This window comes from Bicyclus anynana, chromosome 15 (assembly GCF_947172395.1).
Source record: "Bicyclus anynana chromosome 15, ilBicAnyn1.1, whole genome shotgun sequence".
Lineage (NCBI taxonomy): Eukaryota > Metazoa > Arthropoda > Insecta > Lepidoptera > Nymphalidae > Bicyclus > Bicyclus anynana.
Window position 1 is genome coordinate 8,930,215 of NC_069097.1, and position 18,216 is coordinate 8,948,430.

Sequence of the window (18,216 nt, forward strand, 5' to 3'; positions counted from 1 at the left end):
AAAAGTGAATTTTCTAGCCACGTATGAAATACTAGCTGACACCGCGAGGTTTCACTCGCGCGGTTCCCGTTCCCGTAGGAATACGGGGTTAATATATAGCCTTCCTCGATAAATGGGCTATCTAACTCTGAAATAATTTTTCAAATCGGACCAGTAGTTCCTGAGATTAGCGCGTTCAATCAATCAAACAAACAAACAAACTCTTCAGCTTTATAATATTAGTATAGATTCAGCGACGCGATGCCATACAATAATCATACTAATATTATAAACGCGAAAGTTTGTATGGATGTTTGGATGTATGTTTGGATGTTTCTTACTCTTTAACGCCGCTTATTACTGAAGCTATTTGGCTAAAATTTGGAATAGAAATGGATTTTACTCTGGATTTTACTCTGGATTAACACACAGGCTACTTTTTATCCCGAAAAAAACCATGGTTTCTCGAGATTTGCGAAAAGCCGTTGCAAATACAAAATTCAAAAACGAATACATTCTTGAATCAGTACGACACGAAGCGTCGCATCAGTAACTTTCAATATTATTCAACATAAATGGCGTCTTATGTTTTTAAATATATGAAAAACTGTTCACAAAAATTACTAGCAGACGTCGCGCGGTTTTACCCGCGTGGTTCCCGTTCCCGTAGGAATACATGGATAAAATAAAAAAATCCTATAACACTCGGGAACAGTGTAGCTTCCCAACCGTGAAAGAGTTTTCCAAATCGGTTCAGTAAGAGCCTATTCAAAACATACAAAAAAAAACAATCAAAACTTTCCTCTTTATAATATTAGTATAAATTATATTAATTTACGTAATTGTTGTTAGTGTTAAATTTTTAAATACAATTTATGAAAAAAAAAGCCGGTGAAACCCATAAACAAATATCACGCGTCTCCTTGTCATCCGCATGTACAATGCATATATAATGCGGATGTAAAGACTCATTCTGGACCATTCTTTATTCTGTGTATAAAAAATTCAATTTTGTGAGATTGTACTCAACCGATGAGTTGAGCACAACCACGGGAAAGGGACGTAACGCTGGCGAAACCGCGGGATGTCTACTAGTTTAAATTCAAAGATAATAATTTAATTAGTTTTATGTAACGTACGCTCCGGCAAGCCTTTTGATCTCGTAATACTAGGTATGGTAAACTGCATTGCAGTAGTGACTAGACCATGGGATATCTTCTTCTACATCAAAATTACGTAATGCGAAACGGTGGAATGCGGCAACAGGTTAAGTAGATATTATTCAGAAAACGATAGCCTAAATATAAAGTGCTAAAGATGTGTTGTTGTAGGGGGTAATCTCTAGAACTATTAAACCGATTTTAAAAATTCTCTTACCAATAGAAAGCCATGTTATTTGTAAGTGTCATAGGCTTTAACCTCGTACTGTCATGGGAACGTGAACTACACAGGTGAAGGCGCGGGGCGTCGGCTATTTAATTATTGGTAAAATATTGTTTTAAAAGCGGTTCAGTAGATCCAATTATAAAGTTTAGCTTTTCTAGCGCCTACTAAACTCTGAAATTCAATAGATACCTTATATTGTGTCAATTAGTAGGACTGTACAGTAGGAATAAAATTTTAAAATTCAATATTAGTTTCGATAGTTTACACATTTATTAGACTCTTAATATAATTTACATCAAATAATAAAAAAAAATATCGTTACATTTACAAGACTTTTTGACGGCCTCCGTGGCGCAGTGGTATGCGCGGTGGATTTACAAAACGGAGGTCCTGGGTTCGATCCCCGGCTGGACAGATTGAGATTTTCTTAATTGTTCCAGGCCTGGCTGGTGGGAGGCTTCGGCCGTGGCTAGTTACCATCCTACCGGCAAAGACGTACCGCCAAGCGATTTAGCGTTCCGGTACGATGCCGTGTAGAAACCAAAAGTGGTGCGGATTATCATCCTCCTCCTAACAAGTTAGCCCGCTTCCATCTTAGACTGCATCATCACTTACCATCAGGTGAGATTGTAGTCAAGGGCTAACTTGTAAAGAATAAAAAAAAAAAAAAAAGAATCGTTTTCTTTATTTCTGTAAGATTTTTGGGTTAAATATGCCGCCCAATAAAATCCGCCCTAGGCCCCTAGGCCTTAGCCTACTGGTAAATCCGCCACTGCCCCTACAACCTCACAAACTCTTTAGCTCTTTATAATTTATAGTATAGATGTACTTACCTATTTGTTCATTAATGTTTTAGGCTTGCTGGTGTATCGAATAAATAAATACTTACATATTAATAATCTATATATATATAAAAATGAATTGCTGTTCGTTAGTCTCGCTAAAACTCGAGAGCGGCTGAACGGATTTATCTCATCTTGGTCTTGAAATGTTCGTGGAGGTATAGGGAAGGTTTAAAAGGTGAGAAAAATTAGAATAATAGCTGGGAAAACCATAAAATTAACCCTTTTCTATTTCCCATATAAACGTTTGAGTTTTAAGCAGGGGTGGAAGTAGGGTAGGGGTAGAATATAGGTAGGGTAGGGGTAAGGGTAGGGGAAGGGTAGGGGTAGGGTAGCGGTAGAGTAATATAGAGTAGGGATAGGGAAGAAGTGCACATAAGTCAAAGCGAAGCTTCGCTAGTATAATATATAATTATTATGAATATAATTATTATTCTATAATAAATAACCTAAATATCTGACAAAACAATGGAGACACTCTCGAAATATTTATCTACATTAAAACAAAGTGCCAGAGCAAAGTTCTGAATAGCCTGAGTGGCTGAGAAATGTACAATATTACTCAGGGATATTTCTTTACAAAGACTACAAGCAATGCGATTAGGTACCGAACAATAATCCCCTTGAAAGATGTAACGTTGTATAAATAAGTAAGTTGGTATGTATAAGTCATGTCACGTAATCAGAGCGCTGACTGTAGAAGTCGGTCATATGGAATCGCATTTACTTTTTCTTGTACTGAACTTAGAATTACCCATAAACTTTTGTTGTTAACCCTTAAATTGTTCCTGTCCGTTCTATGCTACGTGTAAGTCATAAATACACACAAATAGTGATTCTTATGTCACGTGGTACATCACTTTTAATAATAAGCCTATCCTTATCAGTTACCATGCTTACGTATTAAAATCGTCCTTTCACTCGATAGATGTGTTGTATCAATTGTTTCAAACAGCTAATTGATTGATTTATATTGTTTTAGCTTTATGATTATTTAATCAATCATAGATTTATAGTTTTCAATTATCAAATCAAAAAAAAAAATATGCAAATATCTCTTTAAAAAAATACCGTACTCTAAAAGCCCGTTAAAGATGAAACGAAAATTTTATTTAGGTCCAAATTTCGTATCTTTTTAAAAAAATCTACAGAGTTAAATACTCAGCACTCTTTTTACATGAAACAAATTACACCTGCGATAATAGCCCGGGTCGAGTACGCGCCTTCGACCTGCGACCTCTCAAGTCATTGAACTATCGTGACTCTTTAATAATGTTTAAAAGAAGCGTAGCAATTGGAACCCTATTAGTACGAAATCGGAATTCTGAAACTCCCATAATAGAATGAGATCCTGAGATACCGTGGCGTGCACAGGGTTTTTAACTAGGATATGCACTACGTGGATATTATGTGTACTAAATGGAAAATGAATTCTTCAATATAGGTTTTTAATGACTTCTCAGGGAAGGCAGTGAATTTTTGCATCTATGAAAAATACGCCACTGCAGACATACATTATTTTATAAAGGCTTAAACTTAATTTCATGAAGACTGAAACCTCATTTCATGAATGCTGAAACCTCATTTTATGAAAGTTGAAACCTCATTTCATGAAAGGTGAAATCTCATTTCATATAAGCTGAAAACTAATTTTATGAAGGCTTAAACATCATTTTATGAAAACTGAAACCTCATTTCATGAAAGCTGAAACCTCATTGTATGAAAGCAGAAACCTCATTTCATGAAAACAGAAACCTAATTTTATGAAGGCTGAAACCTCATTTTATGTAGGCTGAAACCTCATTTTATTAATTTTATGAAGGTTCATAAACCTCATTTTACCAATGATAATTTTATACTATAGATAGGTTACGTCGCTACAAAATCACCACACAAAGTGATCCAAATTTAACTACACCATTGAGGAAGAGGTATTATTTGTATAAATAACGTTCGTGGTTTAATAAGCGATTAAATGAAATTAAGTCAATTTTCCACATTTGTCCGCCTCAGTGTTGATACACTTGCCCCAAATCTAGTTTAAAATATCATTGCATTTCACTCTAATCACAATTGAAGCAGCATGGTGGGTTTAAGCTCCATATCCCCTCTTCTATAACGAGAAAGGCCTAGCCCCGAAGTGGTTTGCTAAAACAGGCTGGTAATTTATTAAAATACACAGATTTTCATATTTCCTTTTTCAAAGATAAGAAATTTCGCCTATAAAATGCTGACAGAACGCGCTGTCGATAACAGATTGCGCCGATATGGCACGCAAATGATCTTGTAAATTGCTTAAGTTTGCTCAAATACTTATTGCTTTGTTTATAAAGTAGGTACTTCGTATCTAAACTGATATTATAAAGATGTAAGAATTTCTGTTTGTTTGTTTGTGTGGTGTTTTGTTTTTTATGAATAGGCTACGAAAATACTGGGCCGATTTTAAAAGTACATTTTATTTCCGTATTCTCACTGGGTCTGCTATTCCATGTATAGAATAAAATAAAGACTTCTGCTCTATCTATCTGTCTCTCAATAAGTTCAAAGTTTTTATTTATAGAAAAGTCGTACTATAGTGTCAATGATTACGTAAATGACAAAATTGCTTGGAAATGAAATGTATTACTTGACAGGCTACTTATATACCTATTGTTAAATGGTGATAAACTAAAAAAGGATAAACCTGGCTGAGTTTGTTGTGGGCTCTTATCGGACCAAGGCGCGTTTGGAACCCTCGTAACTTTAATTTTAAGTTTTCGAATAAGTATTATCACCATTATCTTAAGTTTAATATTATTTCCTGACGTTTCGAAAGAGCTTGTAAACTAAGCATATTTGAAATAAATTAATTTTGACTTTGACTTTGACTTTGAACACGTAACTGCTTATAGTATTTTCATCAGTTATCATTAATAATTAAAGTCTAAATTCATGTCGGAAAAAGTCAAGCCGCTTGAGAGATTTCACTCTGCCTAATCCTTTTGAGATATAACAAAATAATGTATGACGTAGCCGCACACAACGTTTTTTTTTTTATATTTTTATTCTTTACAAGTTTACCTTTGTCTACAATCTCACCTGATGGTACGTGATGATGCAATCTTAGATTGAACCGGTCTATCTTGTTAGGAGTAGGATGAAAATCCACACCTCTTTCAGTTTCTACACGACATCGTACCGAAACGCTAAATCGCTTGCCGCTACGTCTTAGGCGATGGTAACTAGCCTCCGCAAGCCTCTCACCATCGAGACCTGGACCAATTAGGAAGACTTCAATCGGTTATACTTTGAAATCAGCATCATTATCAGCTTATTAAAGACCTACTTTTCCCACTCTTTTTAATGGAGTGGATATGGAGCTTGGAACCACTATGCCGTAACGGTGCGGATTGGCGGGCTGTGATAAATGTTTCATTTTGTAAACACTATAAGCTGATGTTCATAATAATGGCTTAACGTGCTCTCAGAGTTGTAACAGCCCGGGATGTAACACCACGGGTTGTAACAGCCCGGGATGTAACACCACGGGTTGTAACACCTTCGACTCTCCGTGTCAAGGTCGCCGCTCAAATCCTCAGTGACAATATGACCGAGGCATTTGAATTCCGACACCCTCTGAAGCTCGATTCCTCTCAACTGGTGATACGTGTTCTAATTTTCGCGAGCCCACCCGAAATTCCAGAAGTTCGCTCTTCTTAACAATATACAGAAGGCCATGCTTCTGCGCATATCCCTGACAAATTTTCAGCTGCTTCTGAAGTCCTCATTGATGGACTCAACAACACCATGTCGTCAGCATGACTAATGTTGTTCACAAACTGCCCAAACGAAAAAAATGATCGACGTAAATATCTAATTAGTTTTAAAATAACTCTTTTGATAATCTTAGTTGAATGCTTATGCTACTACGGATTTATTAATTAAGAGATTGAATTAATGAGGTATCACGGCTCACCCTGAGGCACTTCGGTTTTTCATTTCACATCAAAATGAAAGTAACGTACGAGCTACTTAATGACGTGTTAACTCAATAAAAAAGTGGTCAATTCTTTCTTTAAAAAAAAAGAATATAAGCCAAGATTTAAAACATAACCAATATTCCCTTTTGCCTTGAAATTATTCCTTGCTAAGGCATCTCCCGTGGCCACATTGACCACAACGTGCTAACATGTGACCGAAGACATCTCTCGAGAAGAGAAATAGACATTTCAAACAGTGGCTGCGTAGTAGTCTCAATCTCATCTCTTTCGTCCCAACGCAATGAATGAGATGTCGATATTTGCGGTATCGGTTGACTTTCCTCTATTTGTTTTCATGAGATTATATCGTTACGACCGTTCGATATCGACGTTATCGATATGTTACGTGCCTACAAAATCACCGCAAAAAGTGATCCGAATTTAAGTACTCCACTAAGCGCACACATGCACGCACATGTGTTTAATTCCATTATATATTTATGTATATATACAGTATTTACAGTTCCTGAACACACAACTCGACATTGTATATCATTATATTATTATTATTATTATATTGACAGGCGTGATTGCAGATAAGCGCTTGCTTATTCAAAATTAAAAAAAAAAAACAAGCTAGTGTAGGGCGGCCAGAATAACAACTGCAGCAGCCGATTGGCCAGTTCACGATCGGTAGTGTCGTGACTGCAAATCTCGTCTGTTGCGACCACCACCAAAACTTATACATGGTCGTTAATAGCCGTGCTGCGCGAAGTCATTCTAATAGCCTTCCTAAATAAATCCATCGCTGAAATAATTTTTCGATTCGAACCAGCCCCTGTAACCAAGTGGCACGTCGATTCTTTTTCTATATTCTACTTTTCGAAGCGTTTGCGATCGTAGAAAGAGAATAGTCGTACAACTTGCCTATAGGGGCAGGGCTTGTAGCCATGTGGCACGATTCTCTTTCTACAAACACTAACGCTTCTAAAACAAAAAAAAAAGAAAATGATAGTGACCGTGACGTTACGATGGTTGCGATTGTAGAAAGAGAATTGACGATATTTTTTTTTTGATTTGCGCCTTCAACTAAACAAACAAATTTTGTAGGTAGACACAGAAAACATTGGTGTAGATTTACGATCAAAGTGCTAATTCAGTAAATGACATTGGTTAGACGGTCATGGACAAGAACCTTATTTCGAAAGTAAACTATCTAAACTAGGTATTAGATTACACGCCCCTAGCTACTTATTTCCTTGGAAATCCTATAATAGATGCCGTATCAAATTGAGAGAAAATAAAGGGCTTTAGGTTCCAATTTTGTTTAACAGTCTACCTTTTACCCAAACAAAGCGTAAGGTCAAATTCAGAAGCCGGTATTTTTATCTAGTTTGGGATCATTGGGAAAAACAGGGCGATGCCAATGAAACAAGACAGAAATAAAGATAACTCTGACGACGTAAACCGTGCCATATCGCATGTGTCGCATTGGTTCACTGCAACTGCACTTTTGAATGCCAAGAAAACTAAATGTATTGGTGAAAAAGATAACTAAAAAGAGTGCTACTTAATCTACCATAGGTTTTGACATACCAAAATGGAATTTTGATGATGGTGGCTTTGGGATTTAGGAGGTTTCGTAGCAACCCTTCTCTAAGAAGAAAATATAAATATGGGCTCTTCTCTGACTAAGGCGCCTTTGGAACCCTCGTAACTTTAATTTTAAGTTTTCGACTATTATTACCTCCATTAGATTAAATTAAATTATGACATAATCTTGACCTTTCAAAAATGCTTGTAAACCAAGTCTAATTGAAATAAATGAAGAATTTGAATTTGAATTTATACTCTTTTTAGTAAGTAATTGAACAATTGAGGGTCTAGATTGCTGACCTTTTAAACCTGGTACCTCTCGAAACCACGGTGCAAACTGTGAGCTTTTATAAACGCAGGTCTGACTGCGACAGCCCTTCAATCTAATTGTATGAGGTACAATTCAATTTGTACGCAGTGTAAGCCTCCAAGACCTACAAAATGTGATGTCGTCAATCGTTATTCGAATTGAAAGTCAGAAATTGATGTCTGGCTCAAAGCCGAGATCGCGTTGAATAGCCCTTTGTGAAAGGCACTGAATTTTTTAAAGCTCTTTGTTTTAACGAAAAACGAAACAAAAATACGCGTTGTTTACTGCTGCCCGTGCCGCTTTGCTGTACATGTACAATACTCATACCTAGTAGTGTAGGTAAAAATATACCTATTTATACTTCTCATGAAAAAAACATAAACAGTCCGCCTGAACAGTACTTATAGGTACCTACAAGAGGACTGTTTCGATTTTTTTGATGAAAAGTATATAATATTATTTAACTACTTATTGTAAATGTATGTACTCGTAATATACCTAACCTAGACTTAATTGTTAATTTAAGAGATTTTTGAGAATGCAATATTTTGTTAACATTATTACTTATTGGTTAATTTATTTGTTTGGAAAACCCAACAGTGAAAATACTACTTCGCTCTACTGTAAGCCGTTTAAAAGGACTTCATTCCTTTTAAATGACTTACAGTAGAGCGAAGTAGTATTTTCACTATTAGTCATTCTTAATGGGCATAATACTTAATTAACAAAAACTACAGTAGTTACGTACAACGCAGTCTAAAGATGTGTTGTAACTAAATGCAGCTACTAACGTAACTAAATATAAATCAGTAAAATTCCACAAAATCTGTACAGATTAATCGATAAAATTATAACAATAAACTCAAAAGCGCTCGTAAAGTTTCTGTGGTGTAGGCACTTACCTTTACCGATAAAAATAATATGGAAATGTGTTTCTCGTACCAATACACCGCAGTATTTGATTAAGTACAATATTGCTTTTAACGATATTGGCGGTTTTATGAGTCGTGAGCTTTAGTATCTAGTCCATATATTATGAAACTACTATTTATAACATAGATAGATTAGAGCCGTGATAGCCCAGTGGATATGACCTCTGCCTCTGATACCGGAGGGTGGATTGTCGGTTCGAATCCGGTCCGGATCATGCACCAATTACCAATTACGTGTGTAAGGTCTGCCAATCCACATTGGGCCTGTGTGGTGGAACATTGGCCTAAGCCCTCTCATTCTGAGAGGAGACTCGAGCTCAGCAGTGAGCCGAATATGGGTAGATAATGATGATGATGATGATGATGATAAGAAAGATCACTTAATCTATTAAATACGTTGGTACTCGTAAACGTATAAAAACTTCCTTTTTTTTAATTGTGTATTTGCTATTGATACCTCTTTCGGAAAAACTCTTTATAGGTGCTTTTTCGGACCTCGGCTTAAAGGGATGTTTCGGTGAGATTTGTTAGGCAGGATTTACCTATTTAATTTTTTTATTTAATGACAAGTACAGCCCTTGATTGCTATTGCTATCTCACCAGCTGGCCTATTTACTTATTTGGTTAATAACAACCTATTAAAATAAACATCAAATCACAACAACAAAAATGTATGACATCCACGTAGGGTTGCCAGGTAGGCACCGGGTGACATTTGTTCCATAGAATCTCAATTTCAAATATGTCAACTATACGGCGGAAAGACTGCGCGGGTGTGAAATCGTGCCCCTGCCCCGCGCGCCACATTGGGAGTGTTACGAACGAAGTTGCCAAGCTATAACATGCCTCAAAGTTAGTGAATCAGCTTGCTGATGTAAAGTGACGATGCAGTCTAAGATGGAAGCGGGCTAACTTGGAAGAAGTACAAGTTTATTCTACCAATGGGTACGCGGTAACGTTTTACGCGGCTTTGTACCGGAACGCTAAGTCACTTGGCGGTATGTCTTTGTCTTGTCGGTAAGGTGGTCAGAAGCCACGGCCGAAGCCTACCAACAGACCAGTCCTTAGAAAATACTAAATTAGGCCGAGCTGGGAATCGACTGAATCGAAACCACAGCACTACCAACTGCGCCAGAGTGGTGTTCAGAAAAATCTACAGCTACTTACGTCATCATAAGGCTTACCAACTTTATCAGCTAATTTGAAACACATTATTCTAAATTAAAAAAAAATAAGCAACTATAAAGTTATAGTCTCGCAGCTTCGTTTGTAACACTGTTGATGTTGTGCGCGACTGATGTACGTCACTTCTTCGCACGCACGATTTCACACCCGCGATTTCTTTCCGTCCGTCGCCCGCATATCATGGATGTGTTATCAACGAACTTGCCAGACTATGACATCATAGTAGCTTTGGTAGGTTGCTTAACGAAAATCCAAATCTAAACTAATATTAGAAAAAAAAGGTATGTTTTTGGTGTTGTAGCGTGTAATCTCTGGATTTATTGAACTGTTTTTTAATTATTTTACCACTAGAAACTCACGTTATTTGCGAGTGTCATAGGCTAACTTTATCCTCGAATTCTCACGGGAACGGGAACTACGCGGATGAAGCCGCAGGTCGTCGGCTAGTCGTTTATCCACAAAGCATGTATTTTTTTCGAGATAATATAAAAAAATAAAAATCATGTTCCCACTCACCAGTCACTTAGCTTAGTGGCAACCCTAGAAACGATAGTTCGACAAAGCTTTTATAAAATAACAAAGGTCTGGGCAACACAGACTCTGAGATCATTATTTATTATAGCAAAGAAAGAAACCATTGTTAGGTGAAAACTAACTCCATTTTATTGGCACGCTGCCTTACCCAGTTATTCGAGGTCTCGTTCTAAGAAATTTCCTTTATGAATTTCCCTCGGTAACGAATGCAAATATTAGATTTATGTGGCCTTTTCGGTGTAATTTAGGTTATTTCTGTTAGCGATAAGCAACTGTTTTAATAACAAAACGAACAAAACACTTTACGTAGAGCTAGTGGACTTAATTACAAATTCATTTTCTACAAAAAAGTATATTAATTAGTAAGCTAATGTTTCACGCTATTGTAATATTTTCCTATACTCAAACATATATGATTATTAATTATTTTAAAAATTAATTACTAATTAACAATTTATTTATAAAATATGCTTACGCATCCTACAACATCATATTCGATCAAATCAATAATCAATAATAATAATAATTGTTTATTGATTGACAAGTAAATATATAACAATTAAAATACATATATACAATTATAAATATACCTAAATGAAATTAAAGTGTCTGCCTCTGGCTGGCATTTTAAAATAACTGTTTTTTCAAGTGCTATTTACTCAATACTAAAACATAATAAAGTTTTTTTAATTTTTTCGTCTGTCTGTCTTTCTAATTGTCTAACTTTTGGAACAGCTGAAGCGTTTTTTATGAAACTTTCATTAGTAGATAGAGAACCTTAAGGAGCATTTATCCTGAAAAAATACATGGTTCCCGCGGGATAAGAGAAAAACATAATTTCACGTGTATAAGAAGACGCGATATAAAATAAAAAATCCAAATTCCAATCATCACCCAAGAGGAAGTCGCTACTCTATACCTTCCTACTAATACTAGAAAGAGGAAATATTTGTTTGTTTGAATTGAATCGGCTCTGAATCTACTGGATCGATTTGCAAAATTCTTTCACTAGTATGGCAAATCCGCATCGTACGTAGGAATGGATGCATCGCATCAAACGGATTTTAGTATCTATACTAATATTATAAAGCTGAAGAGTTTGTTTGATTGAACGCGCTAATCTCAGGAACTACTTGTCCGATTTGAAAAATTCTTTCAGTGTGAGATAGCCCATTTATTGAGGAAGGCTATATAGGCTATATATTATCCCCGTATTCCTACGGGAATGAGAACCACGCGGGTAAAACCGCGCGGCGTCAGCTAGTACCTTATATAGAAAGACATACAAGTGCGTCCATTGATCTGCATCAAACGGATGTTAATTGCCGTAAAATTAAAACGATATACGATGAGGATCTTTGTACGCCTGCTATTACAATTATCCCTGAGAAATATAAGCTATATTTTGTCCTCGTTTTCCCACGAAAAAGGGAACTACGCAGGTGAAACCGCGGGGCATCTGCTATTTTAAATATTTCGACATAAAAAGAGTTATTCAGTGACATTATTACATGAATTCTTCATACGAATAGCATGATGTCAGTCGGTTTTATTATTGTATGCATTATTAATGACATTACGAATCACGGCAAGTGCCTTCGTGACGATCTGATATAGATAACCAGATTAGCTATCTACCTTCAGATTAATAGATGTATCAATACAATAAAAATTACATACATACCTATGTCTAGCTATCTTTATATATAAGCCGAATTATTTAATTACTAGCGGACACCCGCGACTTCGTCCGCGTGGAAATCAATGCAAACTTTCAAGCCCTATTTCACCACTTTAGAGTTTGAATTTTAAAAATTTTTGAATCTCATTATATTTCGTATTTTTTTTATGATTTACGAACAAAAATTTAAAACTGTAACTCTAAAAATTAAGGACTTTTTTATACAAACTTTCATTTCTTTTATATTTCACCCTCTTTTTATTTTATTTTCGCAATAAAAACTATCCTATAACCTTCTCCGTATCTTCTTCCCGTATGATCTTAAAGCGTGCCAAGTTTCATTTGAATTCATTCAGTAATTTCAGCGTGATGCCCGAATAACAAAAAAACACGGATGGACAAAAATCGAATAAAAATTATTATTATCGATATATATTAATCGATTATATAATGCCCCCTACAAAAATTTTCAAAATATCTTCAATGTAGGTACAGAATGTACAAAATGTACAGAACTCGTATTATAAGTATAAATTCTAGATGGCGCTGGCGTCCGTTATGCCACAGTAACGTTTGGTGTTACAAATGGTATAAATAAAACCTCAATGTATAGAATTCGACCAGTTTTATTATAAGAGATTTGTGTGTATTCTACAGTCTTTATTTTAGTACTAGCGGTCGCCCGCGACAAGGTTTTCATAGAATTCAGTTTTTGGAGTTTACTCCTTAAGAATCGATTTGTCAGATATAGCCCCGGTATGAAAAAAATATGGGCAGTAAAATTCGATGAACGAATGACAGCGTTACGTTTTTTGTGCGCAACCTATTCTGCACACCTTTCACTTTTCAGGCGTAAGTATTGAGATGTACATAGTGTATGCTGCGGGACAACATACACCTATTTAGGCAGTCGATCTGAAAGAGTAAACTCCATTCGTGCGTTGGAGTTGACACACACTTTTTTCACAAATCCCGCAGGAACAATGGATTTTCCGGTATAAAAATTTTCCTTTGTGTTAATCCAAAGTAAAATCTATTTTCATTCCAAATTTTAGGAAAATTGCTTCAGCAGCCGCAGCGTAAAGGAGGAACAAACAAACTCCTAAAACTATCCTAAACCTATCTTTATTATCTTTATTATTAGTTTCTTTTTTAGAGTTACCTAGAAGAGATCGCTTGTTAGCGATAAGACCTCCTTTAGTGCATATTGTAAATTTTATTTATATATCTATTATCTTGTTTTTTTGTGGTGTACAATAAAGTATATTTTTATTTCATTTCAACCTTAATTTCTTTCATTTTTCAGTTCTACCTACTTGCGGACGCAAGTGACTCCGATCGAGCGAAATCTCGTTTTCAAAAATACCACGGGAGCTATATAATTCCCGTGGTATTTTTGAAAAAGGGATTTTACATTTATCTAGGGTAACAGTTGAAACTAATATGTTGATTATCAAATTTGTTTCAACTTATAGTAAGAAAATGTTTTAATCAGAAAAATCTAAAGCTCAACTCAAGTAACGAGGCTAAAGTTCAATGCAACCTTTTTAAACGGAATAGCCTTTACTTTTATCCGGAAACTAACTAATAAGCTGAAGTAATTTCTCTGGCCGAATAAACGACATCAGAACGATAACCTACTAACCCAGCATTGAAACAAAGACATTTATTTAAGTAAGTAGGTACCTATTTATTAAAATTATTTAAGTAGGAAATTATTTATTAAACGACCTATACTCTTAGACTCTTAGACTAGGCGCTGTGAAGTTTTGAGATCGCATAATACGAGGACCGATTTCTTTAATGTTTTTAAAGTTTTGTTGTTCCATTCTTTTGTTATACCCTAGCCTCTTTGGTGTCGAGTATGTGGACTGAATAAATGCTTTGTATCAGTATTATTGTTTGTTTTAATTATGAATATCTATTTTTTTATCATGACATTATCAAACTAATATCTAATCTATTAAAAAAAAAACAGAAAATTACGAACAACATTTTTAATGAATCAGTCCGAAACTACTGGATGTATTTTTTAGATCTCAATGCCTTGACGTTAGGCCAGCAGGCTAATTCACTATGTTTGACGTATGCTATCAATTAGCAACTTATACGAAATTGAGATCTATGTAACAAATGTCATCCGGTGCTTACTGGTGGATATCATACAGTATGTAGATGACTGTTTGTCATATTTGATACTTATTAATAATAAGAGTGCATAATACTAACATATACCTATAACAATAAAAATTCTAACGTGTACACACAAGTTAATACAATATACAATATTTCTTTTGCCGCTGATTATTTTTCGATGACTACCCCATCGAAAAATACCAACAGCGGCCGGTCAACATTTACTCACTATCAGATGGCAATGATACTGACTGGGACGACCGAAGGCTGTACCTGCTCTCCGAGACACGGGAGCGCACCTACACCAACTCCTAACTCCGGGCTGAGAATTTTTACTGAGAATTTCTTGGAAGAATGAATGCTGGAATAGCGACCCCGCACTAGAAAGGTAGTGTTGGTCGACCACCACCAGGTGGACTGACCAGGTCGACTGACATCAAGCGAGTCGCAAGAATTCGCTGGATGCAGGCGGCTCAGGATCGTGATGTTTGAAAGTCCCTACAAAAAACAAAAAAGGTCTATGTTCTGCAGTGTACGTCCATCGGCTGATATTATGATGACTAGCAGACGCCTAGAAGCCTGTTCGCATGAAAATCTGTATCTCACACATCTTGTGGGAACCATGGATTTCTGCGGGATAAAAAGTAGCTTGTGTTCAGCTCTAAGGCCCAATTTATCTCTGTACCGAAACTCATCAAAATCGGTACTGCCGTGAAGAGCTAAGTAAGAGCATTAGTATAATACGGATAGTTTTGAATTTATAAAATTAAGTATAGTCATCGATGTGTATGTGTGATTTACGTCAGTGGGTATAGTATGGGATTTTGTCGTAGCATAAGTGCCGCGTAGCCAAAAATTGACCTACGTGCTACGGCAGTGATGCTACGAGCTACGATACGACGTAGCGGCCACGTTAGTGTTATGTAACCCAACGCGCTCGCATCCGCAGAACCTTAACTAACAAAACTTGAAAAAAAAAATATTTCCAAAAAAAAAAACTCACCTTATTCATTCCATTCCCCATTTTTGTAGACGCAATAAATTTATCACCAAAACAGTTTTTTAACAACGCACTTCGATAACAAAAAATAACGTTTTAACTTTTAACATTATTTACAAAGTGAACATTGTAAGATTAGCGTATTACAATTTTTACGACGGTTTACTTGAATGCCTGTCAAATTCGTCAACAGTTTCTGTCACTATGGCTACATTGTTGACGCCGGTATCACGCGAAGTATCGATATCTCAATCGACACTTCTGAATCGATTGATAGTGTTGTGACCGCACGCAAATTCGATTATAGAAATTTACGGTTTTTTGTTTTCCACGCGGATTTGTGTTATCGATCGTATTTTTCGCGGCGTAGGGAAAACGTGTTTGATTGTTACAGAAAATACGTGCTGCGCTCTCGACTGGCGGCGCGGTACTGCCGATGCCGACTGTCGGGCGTCACTGCGTCTGTGAACCTGCGAGGGATGCAAGTTATATCGATAGTTTAAAGTTTAAAGAATCTATTTTATTTTTTATCAAAATCCATATATTTACATCTATAAAAAACCGACTAAGCGCGATTCGCAGTCGCGCATGTGATTCCGTACCTTTATTATATAAAAAACGGCAAAAAAAATATGTCTGTTGTGTTTTATGTTGATGATAATCATGATGATTAGCCCCACAATACCCCCTGAGTACCTAATCTCTGGATCTACAGAACCGATTTTGAAAATTCTTTTACCTGACTTATTACCTTTACTACTTACGACCAGTCTTACTAGAAATCCATATTATTTGTATGTGTTATATTTCATCCCCGTATTGTCACAGGAACGGGAACTACGCGGGTAAACGTGAAACCGCGGAGCGTCATCTAGTATGACTAGATGACGCTCGGCGGTTCCACTTCCACGGCTATCTAACACTGAAAGAATTTTTCGAATCGGAGCAGTTTCTTAGATTAGCGCGTTCTAACAAACACACTCTTCAGCTTTATAATATTAGTATAGCTTAGTTAATATTGACCTTATTTACGCGAATGTCCCATAAAAATCAATATATTCAAACCTAGTCATCATCCTCTATAGGCAGGTAGGTAGGTAGGAAGGTAGGTGGGTAGGTCGTCCTTATCATCCCATATTCGGCTCACTGCTGAGCTCGATTCTCCTCTCAGAATGGTTAGGCCAATAGTCCACCGCGCTGGCCCAATGCGGATTGATAGACTTCACACACGCAGAGAACTAAGAATATTCTCTGATATGCAGGTTTCCTCACGATGTTTTCCTTCACCGTTTGACACACGTGATATTTAATTTCATAGAACGCACACAACTGAAAAGTTGGAAGTGCAAGCCCCGGACCGGATTCGAACCCACCACCCTCCGGAATCGGAGGCAGAGGTCATATCCACTGGGCTATCACGTATCCTTGTAGGTAGGTAGGTAAGTAGGTCGAATACGCGTTTAATTACAGCTAGTTACCGATCAAGTTGGAACATCAAAGCAGCGACATATCAGATATTCGTATTTGGTGTTTCACTTCAATTTGGTTTATTGCGGACGCCAGCTTTTATTCAGCTTTCCCTATTCATGCGATTTGCATATATACCTACCGTAATTACTTAGGATTTAGGTAGGTATGTAATTTTGTACTATATGAATTTCGTTAACAAGGAAAAACCTAATAAATTCTCAATAGTAGTAGAGCTTTTTGTGAAAGCTCGACCAGGGAAGTACAACAACCAATGGCGTAGCTACCCAGGGGCTAGGCGGTGCAATGTCCCGGGGTTCTCAAGCTCAGTGGGCCCTCGAATCCTTACCAGGAAATCGCGAGCTAACTGAACTTAGAAAATTTCGAAAACGAAAAAGATCCATGGATTAAGCAGCTTCTTAGCATTTTTACTTTACTTGATAAAACCTAACCAGTTGGGGCCCCATTTTTTGATTTGCACCAGGGCCCTTGATTCCTAGCTACGCCACTGACAACAACCCTGCCCCTGTAGCCAAGTGGCACGTCGATTTCTACGATCGCAAACGCTTCGAAAACCTGAAAAATGTATGGGAGTGACAGACCTTGATCACGTGCCCTGGCGATAGCAAATGTCATTCTCATACAGTTTTCTAGTTTTCGAAGCGTTAGCCATTGTAGAAAGAGAATCGACGTGCCACCTGGCTACAGGGGCTGGTTATCTCTGCCGCCAAGCAACATTGCTGTAATTGGGCATTTGACCTTAAAATATGTATGAGTATGTTGATCCGGGCAATTAAGTCAATAAAAAACGAAATTTTCGAAGTATTTGTAATAACAATCAAATCGTCAACAAAGCCGCTCTATTCAAAATGTATGAAAAAATGTTTTTCATGTGTAAATATTTTCTTCTTGAAATATAAGTTTTAATAGTTATTCAGGGCGGCGATTAATCCAGATCATATTAAGTGATGTTATTATTCATGACTTTTTTTTTTCTAAGCCTAGCCTTGAAAGGAAGATAATTATCTACTTAGGTATAAAGGTTTTTAAAAACATATTTTTCTTATAAATTTAAAAATAAATCTTGGAATATAGTTTAGTTTAATAGATGTGGTTCTACTATAGTCCAGTTATTTTAGGTTTCATCTGGGGAAAAATTCCTAGTGAGCTGAATTTTTGTATACACCTTTATTACGGCGTTATTATGA

The 18,216-nt window shown here is 36.5% G+C and overlaps 1 protein-coding gene across 1 annotated transcript in view; it reads right to left on the reverse strand.

The window, feature by feature from the left end:
* LOC112051899 (dual specificity protein phosphatase 22-like) overlaps positions 1 to 15,993 on the reverse strand; it is a 79,560-nt gene extending 63,567 nt beyond the window's left edge. Inside the window, exon 1 of the mRNA XM_052885780.1 lies at positions 15,545 to 15,993. Within this exon, the coding sequence (XP_052741740.1) occupies positions 15,545 to 15,565 (21 nt within the window). The 5' untranslated portion in view covers positions 15,566 to 15,993. The remainder of the gene's footprint in view (positions 1 to 15,544) is intronic.
* Positions 15,994 to 18,216: the final 2,223 nt, after the last annotated feature.